The sequence below is a fragment of the Theropithecus gelada genome, chromosome 1 (genome assembly GCF_003255815.1).
Source record: "Theropithecus gelada isolate Dixy chromosome 1, Tgel_1.0, whole genome shotgun sequence".
NCBI classification, from domain to species: Eukaryota; Metazoa; Chordata; class Mammalia; order Primates; family Cercopithecidae; genus Theropithecus; species Theropithecus gelada.
The window spans coordinates 151,316,973-151,332,124 of record NC_037668.1 but is presented as its reverse complement, the minus strand read 5'-3'; the positions used below and the strand labels follow the sequence as shown (position 1 = coordinate 151,332,124).

General features: G+C 45.0%; 1 protein-coding gene across 2 annotated transcripts in view; it reads left to right on the top strand.

Moving 5' to 3' along the window:
• The window catches only part of SMYD2 (SET and MYND domain containing 2), a 56,020-nt gene extending 48,711 nt beyond the window's left edge, over window positions 1–7,309 (top strand). The window contains exons 8-12 of one of the 2 annotated variants that reach the window (XM_025355920.1): window positions 778–888; window positions 1,557–1,677; window positions 2,609–2,783; window positions 4,751–4,859; window positions 6,881–7,309. In XM_025355920.1, coding sequence (XP_025211705.1) covers window positions 778–888; window positions 1,557–1,677; window positions 2,609–2,783; window positions 4,751–4,859; window positions 6,881–6,961 — 597 coding nt within the window. In that variant the 3' untranslated portion in view covers window positions 6,962–7,309. The remainder of the gene's footprint in view (window positions 1–777; window positions 889–1,556; window positions 1,678–2,608; window positions 2,784–4,750; window positions 4,860–6,880) is intronic. The other variant, XM_025355928.1, reaches the window with a different exon arrangement.
• Window positions 7,310–15,152: the final 7,843 nt, after the last annotated feature.

Here is a 15,152-nt window from a genome sequence, read left to right as displayed (position 1 = left end):
TTCAGTCAGACATTTGCCTGATTGTGTGGGATGAGCAGCCAGTGAGTAGATAATGGACATCTAAATGCTGGTCTCCTCCATATGCTCCAAGTCTTAGTTACAGACCCCATTAGGAAAAGGCAAGGACGGTGGAGCCCCATGAACCAAAGGTAAGGACTTTCCAAGCTCCCTGCCCTGCAGGATCAGGAGCTGCCCGCTGGGCCAGGCTGCAGCATTCTGGTGTCCTAGAAGTTGTGTTCACCCTCCACTGGCTTCCTGGCCACCCAGAGATGTGGGTCCCAGCCCACCAAGTGGAGCCTCTTGCTCCATTGCCAGGTGATGTGAGGAGGAGGGGAGCTTAGCTGCGTGTGCGTGGTGTGTGCGTGCTCATACCCTCCCCTGCACGCAGCACCCAGTGATGACGGCAATGAAGCATTTGCGCGAAACTACATGAAGGCCAGGCAGAGGCAGCTGAAGGAGGCAGGGATCCTCTGAACCCTCAGGGTCACTGTTTTAAGGACTCCTTGATTCTACGGACTTTTTCCACTAACCTGCACCTTGGCTTCAGCTCCCAGTTCAGCTGTGGACTAATGAACACCTTCCAGAGAAAGCCAATGTCAGGTGGCTGCTCAGTTCAGGAATTCAGTGCCTTAAAGTAAACGCGCATTCCTCCGCTGCAACCCACCTTATCCCCCGCCCCTGCATGGATACCGCCGCAGGTGACTGCAAAGGCACGGGAATGACGAGGATTGAGTTTACCTGTAGCAGACTGAAGTTTTCTCTTTTTGGACCCCATAGGTTTTTACCAGCTATATTGATCTCCTGTACCCAACGGAAGATAGGAATGACCGGTTAAGAGATTCTTATTTCTTTACCTGTGAGTGCCAGGAGTGCACCACCAAGGACAAGGTAAGGTTGTTCATTGGGCAAGAGCGCTGACTGCACTCTGATCTCAGGACCTCTCTGCCGAAGAGCTTGTCTGACTTGGTGGGTCTCCTCTAGGATCTTTTTGACCCTTTAAACCCTCCTTACAAAAGACAACCAGAGGGAATCCAGTTAGACCAGGTCTCTGTTCAAACCTGCTCCTAGTAGCTAAAGAAAACATTTCCATTACACTGTACAAATAGGAGAAGGCTCTGCCAAACTGCTCTTTCTTGAAAAGAAACAACTGCTCAAAGGAGGAGAGGGGAAAAGCGCATGAGTGTAATCTTTAGGCTTTCCAGCCTGTTCACTGGAATATGTGGAAGTTTCCCTGGCATTTTCCAAATTGTTCTGTCAGTGCCATCCTTCCTTGTTCTAGTCTCTTGATTCGTAAATGTGTGAACATGTATATCTGCCCATAGCCAACACATTTTAGATAAGGAGTATCTAGAAAATTAATCTGTTTTGTTTCTGTAAAAAGGTGATGGAGTACTGAATTTCTTTAGATACATTGCCTGATTTCCTTTCATTCTTTTGTAACCTTGGAAGGGGCCAGTGTCTCTCTCTGTATGGGAATGTGTATTACATGAGAGGTTTGCCTCTCAGTGTGGTTTCCATGGGCGGTAACGCATTGCCCTTGTGGGCGTTTCCTTCAGGATAAGGCCAAGGTGGAAATCCGGAAGCTCAGCGATCCCCCAAAGGCAGAAGCCATCCGAGACATGGTCAGATATGCACGCAACGTCATCGAAGAGTTCCGGAGGGCCAAGCACTATAAATATATCCTTTACAACTGCCCTGATGGTTTATTATCCCTTGCCAACAAGGCAAGGTGGGAAGTTGGAAAGAGAGCAGGAGAAGGATGAATTTAAGATTCTGAAAACCAAAGGAGGAATGTCTCCTGGTAAATGTGTAAAGACATACTGACTACCCCGATGTGGTGTCCATCCTCTCGGAGTTGTATGATCTTATTTCCCCTTGTTTGGCTAGTTTGGCTGGGAGCTCCATGTGGTGGAGGACCGTGAAGGACAGAGCCTTGATGGCTTTGTGCGTTGGTTATTTGACTTTGGGCAGGGCACAGTGCCAAGGGCCTTGCTTATTTCAGCTCTCCTCACTGGCACACTCTGAGCAGGGACTTTGCTCATTCCCATGCAGCAGATGAGGAAACAGCCTGATAGATATTAAGTAATTTGCCCAAAGGACACAGCCGATGGTGGTAGGATCTAGGATTGTTTCCCAGCTCTATCAGAATCCGTCTTCTTAACCATTGTATTGTAGCATTTTCTTGGGAGTTGAAAAGGGATTCGATTTGTACTCTAAATGGTAGAATTTAAAAGCAGTGAGAGGAAATTAAAGAAAGGCACATTGTTTCTCAGCATAAGAAAGAACTTTGCCACTGTGGGAGTAGTGCTCAGGGTTCCAACTTGGGTGAGGATTTGAATTTGATTAGAATCGGGATTCTAATCAGCATTGTTTACATCAGAACTAAGGGTCTGGACCCTGCAGCTAAAATTCTTTAGTTGAGTGGTTCGGATCTTCAGGTTTTCTTCTGGAGAAATATAATTCCTTTCACTTTTGCTTGGCTTTCTGTAAGTTACTTTTTCATAGGGTGAGGGTGAGAGAGAAGTGGATGAAAGAACTCCTTGAACCCAGCCTGGGGAAGTCTCCAGGCAGCATGGGCCCGGCGGCCGTTTCCTTGACTCCACAGCACCCCCTAGTGAACTGCTGGAGATCTGCGAGCTCAGCCAGGAGAAGATGAGCTCCGTGTTTGAGGACAGTAATGTGTACATGTTGCACATGATGTACCAGGCCATGGGTGTCTGCTTGTACATGCAGGACTGGGAAGGAGCCCTGCAATATGGACAGAAAATCATTAAGCCCTACAGGTGATTGCAGAGGCTGTTCTAATCCTCCACAGAGTGGAAATTGGTTGTTTAGAATGTATACGATAGTGTCGTCTTCCTGCCCATTGCTCAGACTTGCCTAGCGCAGCTGCCTCTTCTCTGCACCCACATCTGGAGGTGCTGGTGCAGGGCACTGCTCCTGAGTCAGGCCCGTTCTCACCACCATCCCGAGGAGACAGGTTGAGGTTATACAGCGGATACTGGGGCAAGATCCCTCCCAGGTCCATCCAGGCTCATATCCATAGTAGTTAACCCAGGCTAATTTTGAGAAGCCACTAGTTTGCTTCTTTTCCCACCCACCACCTAGCAATTAAACTTGGAAGTTTACCTGCTTTTCATCGTTACTCACACCATCCCCTTCTTTTGCTTTTTCAAATTACAGCCCCAGTTTGCAAATGGGGAAGCTCTGGGACCGGTGGGTTGACCGTGGTTATCTAATCTCCCTACCCCAGGTTTGAAAAAAAAAAATGCTTTTTAATTTGCAATAATAATATTAGCCATGGAGAGATGTCCTGCCTGAGAGGGTTACTAAACCTAAAAGTGGGTGACAGACAGAAGTTGTGGCTTTGTCTTCTGACTCTGACTAGACACTTCAGGGCTGGGGTGGCCTAGATGGGATCACTGGAGCTCTTTTTAAAGGCACTGATGTTATGCATTTATAGGGTACGTCCAACACCAAGTGGGCCAAGTGGATCAGGGTCACTGGGCGTTAGACCCAGAAATCTGTGTTTCTCAGGAGTTTGAGAAGCCCTCAGTCCCCTTCCACTTCCGAGTTCAGGGTCTGTGAAGGTCGTGTCTGGTCTGAATGTCCACTGCCCACTCCACCCTCTACTTACCCCACTGTGCCCTGATCAACCAGCAGGGGGAGCCCGAAGGAAGCCAGCTCTGAAAATCGGCTCTTGGAAACAGAATTTGTTAAATTGGGGATAAACTCAAACTTTCCCTTTCTCCTGGAGTGGGTGAGGAAGTCCACTGGCCTCATGCACAGTTCTCTCTGTGAGATCTGTAGGGAGAGGGGGCAGACAGACAGCATCCCCGCCCTGTAGTTCTCCCAGCAGGGCCTTGCTGTGCTAGACCCATCTTTATCTGTGTGAGCCCCTCCCAGAAGCCCAGCTCTGGTCCTCTGTGGGGCCACAGGTCCCAGGGCTGCCTCCTGCCCAGGAATACAGCTAGAACATGTCTTTTTGGACTGACTTTCAGGAGACACAGGGTGAAACAGCCTAGCCTTTAACATCACCTCTTACACACATGTAAACACACACACGGGCTTACCCACCAGCTGCCTCTGGGCCCTGTTCTTAGGGAAATGGCTGTTTCTCAGGCAGACCCCATCAGTCAGCCTTCAGGTACAGCCAGAGAGAACACCTGCTGTATCTAAAGCCCCTGCTGGACAACGGGGAAAGAACATCCAGAAGACATAGGAAGTGTTCTGACTTCAGAGCGCTTACAGTTTTGCTAAACCAACTCTCATCAGTGTGTGACAGAAAGCTGGGGTCTTAAGACACATCGGTGTGGGTGTGTGTGGGGCTGGGGGATTGGGTGGGTGGGTGTGTCTGAGTAAGGTGATAGGCCTAATTGCTGCCTTCATAAATGGGACATTTACTTCACAAGGTGTTTTCCCAGGGTCTTCCTCTGGGTATATTTGAAATAGAAAAACCTGGATTGGGATGGAAGGTTGTATTTACAAATGCTTTTGAATAGGATTTCTTCTGCAGTTGTTATGTAGCTTTTCAGAAACACACAAGCTACAAATAATGAACAACGTCTGCAATGATTCAGCAGGGTGGCAGCATCCACACTCTCCACCCAGACCCTGGTGGGATTTGGAGAGGCCGCTGGTGGGGAGAGGTTGGCCCTGAGCATGGCAGCCTCCAGGCTTACTGCACCTAGGCTGTGGGCGGCTCGGCAGCCTCTGACATAGTGGCCTGTTGTCTCTTCTCTTGTTCTAGTAAGCACTATCCTTTGTACTCCCTCAACGTGGCCTCCATGTGGTTGAAGCTAGGGAGACTCTACATGGGCCTGGAACACAAAGCCGCAGGGGAGAAAGCCCTGAAGAAGGTATGTCTGTAACTTGGCCTTAGGATTCCCAGTGGCCAGACGGCCTCCTTAGCGCACCTCCTTCATGCCTCACCAGGCTGAATGGCTGAAGCAGTGGAGGGTGAGCAGCTCTCACCCACCCTCTGGCCGTGGGAGCAGCAGGGGTGGGTCCTGCAGGTGAGGGTGCAGTGAGAGAGTGCACCTCTGCTGTGCCTGGAGGAATTCTCCATTTGTTTGCCCTTTAGGATTTTCAGAATGATGATCCCCAATTGTGGTGAAATCAAGGAGGTAGGGAGAGTTAGGGTTAGGATGTTAGAATTACGCATTTGCTGTTTCTAAAATGCACGTAATCGTCCTCTCAGTTCATTGAGGACCAGTTACATACTAAGACCCTTGTGTGCTTTTCCTTTGAATTCTCACAAAAATGAGAGGCTTTCCTGATGAAGAAAAGTGAGGTTCAAGCAGGTGAGGTGAGTAATAGCCTAGGGTACATAGCGGGGCCTTCATTCAAATGAGGGTCTAAGTTGAAAGCTTCAGCTCCTCCCACTCGAGCTGTGGTGAAACTGGTGGGGAGCCAGGCCCCTGGGCAGCATTCGCCTTTGGTTCGATGGCTGCCCTGTGCTGCCCAGGAGCCAGGCCCTCACCCTTACATCATGGGAGGTCAGAGTCATCCTCCTGAGTATTCATTCTCATTGTTTGTGATGTGGAATTCACAGTCAATACAGTGTAATTTAGGGGATAGTCCATTTACTCCTGTAAGAGACTTTATAAAATGTTGGGGCCATGGACAGGGCCTGCAGGCGTAATCCTTCACCTTCTCCAAAGTTTCCCAATAGACTATTTGGGAAGATGGAATAAGGCCCGCATCCCAAATAAAAGGGTCAGGGCACAGCCAGGGTGGAAGGGAGCATGAAACACAACCTTCTGTTTTAAGCCGTGGAATTTGTCTTCTGAGAATTAACCATTTAGGTCACAACTGTAAAGTGTGTCAGGTGATTAAGTAATAGATCAATGAAGGCTGGAGCAGATCTGAGCAAGGAACGTGAGTCTTGAAATGAATGCCCAGGCAGGGTCGGCACCTGAAACAGGTGATTTCCAAAGGCTTGCACTGTTACTTGGCCTGCCTCCTCTTGGCTTGAGATCTAGGAGGAGAATAAATAATAGATAGGAACTCCTGTCTTAGTCACAAGCTGTCAAAATTTCTCTGGGGGAATACTTTTTTCTCTGAGTGATTTGGCTGAATACAAAAGAGCAAATATATTCTTAGAGATGACATTTGATGTAAACTTCCTATATGCCAGGCACTGTTCGAAACACTGTATCTGAATTGACAACCCTGAGGGGTAGGTATTTTTCCAGTTTTACAGTTGGGGAAAATGAGGCACAGAGTGGTTAAGTAAATTACCCAAGGCCACACAGCTAGGAAATGATTAAACCACTGGAAACCTGACCATTTTACATTGCCTCACTATAAAGAAACCTTAAGTACATTCTCTCTAGCATCCCCCAATGAAACCTGCTACATTTCTTTAAGTTTTTAGAATATGTATTAAAAGGAAAGAGTGTGCTTTTCGGAAGGGAAAAATAGTTTAACCTGGTCTTGGAGATTAGTAATGTCAACTAAAAATCAAAATAGCTTTGATGTAAAACTCACTATGGACTTTTCTGTATCGGCATCACCTATTTTCTGGGTTGAACGTAATAAAAAAAATTAGTCCTTAAAGCATGTTTTACTGAAATTTCTAGAATCTTGGGGCAAGAGAATATCATGAAATCAGTTTCACGACATCATTTCTCCAGCTGCTACCTGGATATTTTTGCAGAATGTTTTCCCTAGCAGGAGACACTGGATGAGTTGGCTACCAGATAGTCTTGTCCCTTTTTTTCAAAAAAAAAGCCAGGTCCTGGTGGAGAACTTAGGCTCTAATGACCAGTTTGCATCCTGTGCCTTAAAGCAGAGAGATCCAACTTAAAGTTACCCTGGGTGGAGGTGTGAGGGGATTGGCTTCTAGGCTGTCATTGTTTGTCTCGCTCTTTCCTAGGCCATTGCAATCATGGAAGTAGCTCACGGCAAAGATCATCCATATATTTCTGAGATCAAACAGGAAATTGAAAGTCACTGAAACTATGCAGCATTTCAGTTTTCATTTAAACACTTAGTTCGGAAACCTTAAAGGATTTGAATATTCCAAATTGCACACGTCACTCCAGCATCTCTGTAAAATAATTGGAATGAAAATACTTCTTGCACTTAAACACTGCACATGCCATACTCTGAGGTTAGTCTGAATCTTGAACTTTAATACCAAATTAATTTTGAGTGCTTTTGTTTCCTGAGAGAGAATGGCATGGTTTCATATGCTATACTTCGGACAGAGTTTTAAAAATGCAATTATTTTTTTCTTTCATGCCTCTTGTAATGTTCTGAACAAACTTGAATGATGAAAGAAAATAAAAGAGAGATCAGTATTTGAGGTTTGTGTTTTCTTCTGTCTGTGGGGAGGATTTCTCAGTGGTGGTGGGAGCCCAGTCTTGGAGTGGAAGTGACACGTGCTGTCCATAATTCAGCAAGCTCAAGTCTTCTTCCTTGGTTCCGGGGTCAGGCAGCCTCTTTATTCTGCAGCAGCTTTCGTGGGGCTGTGCCTGTGGAGGAAGAAAATGGGAAGAAAGAGAAAAAGGTACAAGAAGGAAAGAAAAGTATCTGTGGTGGGGGAACAGTCCAGTGACCTGAGCGTCCTCCAGCAGGCGAGATTTCGAATCTGTTCGCTGGCGCCTGGTATTCCTTCAGCGTGTAAAGGTGCTTAGTGCGTGCTTTGCTTTCTTGGCTTTTCCGTCCCCATCTGTCTGAAAGCAGACTTGCCATCTCTCATTCTGTTGATGGTTCTGTGCAGTACTGTCCTTTTTTGGAAAGACTCCAGGGTATGCTTGGGAAGGAAAAAAAATTTTTTTCCTTACCAACCAACCCTGTGTTGTTGAGTAAACACTGATCTCTGCCCACACAGACAACCGGAATCCAGCTTTCTGCAGCCCCACAGCCTAGACAGCAGCAACCTGGGGAGTTGTTTGTTAGCAACCATTGTACAGAGGGACCCAGCACACGTTCCTGAATGCAGTGTCTTGTAGTCCAAAGAGAGGAACTTCCCCACTGGTTAATAAGTAAAGCCTGTTGAAATTTACACGTCAATTACCTTTCATAGTCATGGTCTGAAAACAGCTAGAACAGCCGTAAATCTGGTACGTTTTCCTTCCCTCCTCGTCTACATGCACCCACATCTTCACACACACTCATGCCCCTCTTTCACACACAGTTTACTGCACACAGTGGGATTTAGCAGATAGAATGCATTGTTTTGTCCTGTGTAGTCCAATAAGACATTTATTGAACACCTGGTACTATCTATGCAAAATGCTCTGAATAGCTCTCTAGGTGAAAAGAGAAGAGTAAGGCATGGTCCCCGATCAGTGGAACTTAGTGTTTGTTTGTTTTTCTTTTTCTTGAGACGGAGTCTCACTCTGTCGCCCAGACTGGAGTGCAGTGGCGCTATCTCGGCTCACTGCAAGTTCCGCCTCCCGGGTTCACGCCATTCTCCTGCCTCAGCCTCCCAAGTAGCTGGGACTACAGGTGTCCGCCACCACGCCCAGCTAGTATTTTTGTATTTTTTTAGTAGAGATGGGGTTTCACCGTGTTAGCCAGCATGGTCTTGATCTCCTGACCTCATGATCCTCCCTCCTCGGCCTCCCAAAGTGGTGCTGGGATTACAGGCGTGAGCCACTGTGCCTGGCCCAGAACTTAGTGTTTTAAGAATGTTCATTTACTATATATTCAGTGACAAAGCCTAAAATAAACTTAGCCTACCGTCTCTATAGGTTTTATAAAATTTGCAAAAGTAATCCTTTCTCAGTAAATTCAAGTAATGGAAAGGTATGAGAAAAGTAAACTTCTTTGTTCCTCACCAGTCCCACTGCCTGGAGCTAACTACCATAAACAGTTTGCTTTATGGTCCCAGGTTTTTCCATTCCTGGATGATGTATCTATATAAATAGATTTAGAAGAGCAAAGACAGGATGGTACTGACATAGGATTTTGTAACCTGCTTATCCAAATGAACAAAATGGATCTCTTTGCACTTCAGCACTTACAGATTTGCCTCATTCTATTTAGAGACAGAATATTGCATTGGATGCATGTCATTGTGGACTCAGTACTTCTCCTATATATGGACAGGAGATTTTTTCCCAGTTTGCTGCTATTACAAACAATGCCACAATGAATGATCTGAAACATAAAACTTTGCTGTTGTGTGGTAGCATTTTGGGGAATAGATCCCTGGAAGTGCAATTTCAAGATCTAATAGTGGGAATATTTTAAAAATTTGAATAAATATAGCCACATTTCCTTTTGTAAGAAAAAACTGCATCAGATACAAATAAAATATAATAGTATTTGCGTTCCTCTCCCTCATAACATTGTATTATCATTAAAATGTTTTTGGCAATCTAATGTGTGAAATATTTTGTTTTATGTGCATTTATTAGTGAGATTGGACTGTTTTTCATATATTCAGGATTTATTTTATTTCTTCGGTGAATTGACGTTCATGGCTGAGCTGTTTTTAGCACAACACTTTCTGACACCAAATGTTTGAGGTTTCATCTCTCACCAGCTATTCTCTAACTCTTTGGACACCAACTGTGTGTCCTACAATTCAGTTCTATTCTGATACTACCCTGGAGTTAGCGTCAGACTCCATAGGTTTAAAGACTGCATCCCACAAGACTTCCCTCACTTCAGACGCCAGTTGGAAGGATCTCACTCGGTTACCCAGGCTGGAGTGCAGTGGAGTCATTTTTTGTTTGTTTGTTTTTAGAGGTGGGGTCTTGCTGTCTTGCCCAGGCTAGTCTCAAACTCCTGGCCTAAAGAGATCCTCCCACCTCGGCTTCCCAAAGTGCTGGAATTACAGGCATGAACCACCTTGCCTGGCTCCCGGGTTACCCAGTTTCTATGTGATGTGGAGGGGGTTCCCACAATCCCCTCACCTTTGTGTTCAATGATTTGCTAGAATGGCGTATCAGAGTCCAGAAAACATTTTACTTCCTATTATTGGCTTATTATCAAGGATGCAAGTGAACAGGCAAATGAAAGGGACATAGAGCAAGGTCTGGAAGGGTCTTGGGTACAGGAGCTTCCATCCTCATGGAGCTGGGATGTGACATCTTCCTGGCACGTGGACGTGTACACCAACTCAGAAGCCCTCCAAACCCCATTGTGGGGGGTTTAAATCATTGATCATTTAATGACTTAAATGATCATTAGTCATTTAATGAAATCATTAGCCACTGATGATTAACTCAGTCTCTAGCCCTTCTATCTTCCCCACAGGTTGGGGAGTTGAGGCTGAACATTCCAAGCTTCTAGGTAAGGCTTGATCTTTCTGGAGGTCACCCCTCATCCTGAAGCTACCTAGAGGCCCACCAAGAGTTGCCATATTAGAACAAAAGAGACTCCTGTCACTTAGGAAATTCCAAGGGTTTTAGGAGCTGTGTCCCAGGAACTGAGGACAATGACCAAATATCGTTCGGTGACACTAAAGGACACCCTTTGGTCTCTGACCACAGATTCCTCATAAAAAAGGATGATATTTACTGGCACATTTCTAGCTTCCCATGTAGTCACTGATAATCCAGTCTGTCATCCTATTGCATGAAAATGTCTCCCTAGCTGAGGCACTCAGGCGTGCAGGCTTCCAGATGAGCTTGTCACGTTCCATAGGTGACAGTGATCTTGGCAATATGTCCTCACCCTTCCAGGCCTCTGGTATAATTGAGCTAAGAGACAATATCCTCTCTTGTTCTGAGCCTTTTTCAAGATGTCAGCACGATACTGGATTTCCCCTGTTACATAACTCATTTACTCATTCCTTTGCCCTCAGCTGCTATTTCTCCTCTCCATTTATCCCCTAACTTTGTTCATTCACCGTTAGGGGATATGGAACCTAATTAGCTTCCACCTCTGTGCTCGTCTAGGTTGCAGACAGCAATACCAGTCTAACGAATGCCGCCTCTTCAGTCCACTCCCTTCAGGTAGAGTAGGATTCCATAGGTAGAGTGGGCTATTTCTGACACTAGGCCATAGAGCTGCACTCACTGGTAACCCCGGTTTTGCCAGATAGGATGAAGGCCTAACCTGCCCCATCAGGCCCTTAGGAATTCTGACATAAAGGTTTAGAATAGTTCCAGTTTCTTGCTTAGAAATCATTCCTGCTTCCAGCACTGGTAGTTGCAGCCCTGGTCCTGGGACCACTGCATCAGATAGGAAAAGGAAAGGTGAGATGATGTAGGGAAGGAAAAAAGTATGGTCATACCAGAATCTTTTCCTTGGGAAGAATGGTGGTCATACCAGCACCCTTTCCCAACCCCTCTGCCCCAGGTTCACCAGGAAAACAGGACTCTCTCCAGTGGGGACACTCCCTTAGGCCCCCCTTATTTTATGTGAGCACACACTTGTGAAGGCATGGAAGCCAGCCCTTCCTGCCTCTATCTCCCCCAATTTTAGATAGATAATATTTCAACTGCCTGTTCCAATTCTCTATTAAGCCATTCCTCTGAGGGTAATATGCAACACAAAGCGCCCATTTGCTGAGATATCTCTTCCCACTGGAGGACATGGTGGGCTGCAAAGTGTGTCCCTTGGTCTGGAATAGGTGCACTATCTTCTGGTTCTTTTGTAGCATTCTGAGCATACTTACATCTACCATTGGGTAAGCAAATCCCAGTCCGGAGTCAGTGTTGATTTCTCTCAGGACCCAGTTGTAGCCTCCTGGGCCTACTGGCATTAGCCTGACTTGTGAGCTAAGTGCAGGGCCCCTACCCCACCCAAAACAGCCCTTACTGGCATTTTGTTTCTCAGAGGGTGCAACAGGAATATGTCTAGATTGAGTCTATCTCTGCATTGTTGCAGCCTGTCCCCGCCATGTCCACTCCTTTCATGGGCCTAGGTGGCCACCTAGGTGAGCACATGAGGGTATCTGCTGTTGATTCCATTTATCTTCTGATGCTGGAAGGGTTTTCTTTTGATGGGCATGGATACATCCTACTTTAATGCACTCTTCAAATTCGCATGGTGGTTCCCAGCTGGGCTAAGTCCCACAAGACTGCCCTCACTTCAGATGCCAGTTACAAGTATCAGGTTCCCAGGTTAACCATACTTCTGTCTGACTTGGCTACAAAGTCAAGGGGTTCCCACAACCTCCTCCCTTATTTTATGTTCATTAATTTGCTAGAATGGCTCACAAAACTCTAGAAAACACTTTACTTTCTATTACTGGTTTATCATAAAAAGGACAAATGAATAGGCTGATGAAGAGGTACATAGGGTGAAGTTCGGAAGGATCCTGAGCACAGAAGCTTCCGGTCTCATGGAATTGTGGTATGCCACCCTCCTGGCATGTGGATGTATTCACCAACTCAGAAGCTCTCTGAATACTATTGGTCAGGGGGTTTTATGGCAGTTCCATTACATAGGCATGATTGATTGATTAACCATTGAAACTGACTCAATCTCTAGGATCTCTTTCTTTCCAGAGGTTGGGGATAGAGCTGAAAGTTCTAAGCTCCTAATCAAGTCAGTCTTTCGGAAGACCCACCCCCATCCTGAAGCTATCTAGGGGCCCACTAACAATTGTCTCACTATGGCCAGGCACACTGGCTCACGCCTGTAATCCCAGCACTTTGGGCGGCCGAGGCGGGTGGATCACAAGGTAAGGAGATCGAGACCATCCTGGCTAACACAGTGAAACCCTGTCTCTACTAAAAATACAAAAAATTAGCCGGGCGTGGTAGCGGGAGCCTGTAGCCCCAGCTACTTGGGAGGCTGAGGCAGGAGAATGGCCTGAACCCAGGAGGTGGAGCTTGCAGTGAGCGGAGATCATGCCACTTCACTCTAGCCTCGGCGACAGAGCGAGACTCTGTCTCAAAAAAAAAAAAAAGGATTGTTTCACTAAAACAAAAGAGGCTCCTATCACCCTTGATATGAAATTCCAAATTTTTCTGTGATACCACATGGTCATTGATTGTTTTGCTATTTGTTAATGTCTTTCATAATAACTTCTGAGCTCGGTATATATTAGGGTATTAGCTCCTTGTCATATATTAAAAATATTTTTACTTTAGTTGTCCATTAACTTTATTTTTCATGACACTTGCTGTACAAAGGCAGATTGTTTTCATCTTTAAGTGAGGAAAACTATTACTGGTTTATTATAAAAAGTAATTTTAATTTGTATTTAAATCTTTGATTTAGCTAGAATTTTTTTTTTTTTTTTTTTTTTTTTTTAAGACTGAGTCTCGCTCTGTTGCCCAGGCTGGAGTGCAATGGCTCAATCTCGGCTCACTACAACCTCCGTCTCCCGGGTTCAAGCGATTCTCCTGCCTCAGCCTCCTGAGTAGCTGGGGTTACAGGCACATACCACCATGCCTGGCTAATTTTTATATTTTTAGTGGAGACGGGGTTTCACCATGTTGGTCAGGCTGGTCTCAAACTCCTGACCTTGTGATCCACCCGCCTTGGCCTTGCAAAGTGCTGGGATTATAGGCATGAGTCACCGCACCTGGCAGAATTGTTTAATAAGATATACAGGCCAAGCACACGGGCTCATGCCCGTAATCCCAGCACTTTGGGAGTCCGAGGTGGGCTGATCACTTGAGCCCAGGAGTTCAGGATGAGCCTGTGCAACATGGCAAAATCTCATCTCTATAAAAAATACAAAAATTAGCTGGGCATGGTGGTGCACGCCTGTAGTCCCAGCTACTCTGGAGGCTGAGGTGGGAGGATCACCTGCACCCAGGAGGCACAGGGTTCAGTAAGCCAAGATCATGCCACTGCACTCCAGCGTGGGCAACAGAGCGAGACCCAGTCTCAAATAAATAAAAACAATAAAATATCCCATGGTACTCCTTAATACATTTTAATTTTCATTTATTGAATTACTTGTTGAATTATTTATTTTCCCATGCTGATTTGGAAGGGTACCATGATCATTTCTCTAAAACTTTGGTTTATTTCTGCAGTATTTCATTCTATTGATCTATTCTGGTGCCAGTAAAATACTCTTTTATATTGTTGCGCTGCAAAGCTTTTAGTATATACTAAGGCTAATCCTTCTGGGTTCCCCTGAATTGTTCTGGTGTTGTGATTTTTTATTGGACTTGCACTGGAGTCAGTGATATAGAGAACTAGCCTCTTCATGAGTCTTCCTATTCAAGGATGTGATAAGTTTATTAATTCATCTAAGTTTTGCCTCAGAAGGAGTTTTGCTGTGTTTATACAAGTTTCATTTATTCTTTTTGTTAGATGTTTGTTTTCTTTAGCTGAGTTTTTTTTCCCCCATTATGTTTCTTAACTAGTAAATCTGGCAAGTTTTTCCCATTTATTTTCATTAAAGAAAATAAGAGGTAAAATCACATAAAATAGCCATATTTGGTTCTGGTATTGTAATCTTATTGCATATTTGTGTGTGCACGTTGCTGTTTCTAATATTTATCTTTAGTTTTGTGGGGAATTATTCTGTTTCTTTCTTTTTAAAAATTTTCTTCCCCAGCTCTGCTAACAGTATATTTGGAGACAGATACGTCTACTAGGTTACTGTTTTCTCTCTCAATTATATAATAAACCTCTACTTTTTCTGTTTATCACCCAAAGAAAAGAAACTGGTTCTATTTGCTCAGCTCACAAAAGAGAAAACGAATTAGTGTATCTGTTCTCCTGCCATTCTACCCGATTTACTTACATTTTCATTGGCCTATTTTGTCTATTATCATCATTTTTAACATTATGTAGCCTTTCTTTCAATAATTGTAATTGCTTTGTTGCTACAGTCACCATAGAGAATTAAGTGTATGTTTAATGAGATTTGCTTGCCATATCCTTTCACCCCAGAGTGGCTTATAGTATTCTCATTTTTTTGATGTCAAACTAGTTGGGATGTCTGGTAGTTCAATGACCGCTCGTATAGTCGCGGGGGTAGTCAATGTGTTACTGGGAGAAGTTGTTATATTTTTCTGTTACTTACCAAGGATACATAAAGCATCTACCCACATACGAGGGGTTCACCGTGTATGTGCTATGGCAGTTATTGGCTGAAAGTCTGGACAGGACAGCCACCTTTAAACCTAGAGACAAGTTGAGCTGTTATAAAACTGAAAGGCAAAAGTAAGAATTTGGATTTTCTACAGCAGCTTGGTTGGTGCCTGCCTTTTCCACATCAACAGTTTGGTACCTGAGTAAATGACAGTGGAGGAGGAGTAAGGAGGGGCTTG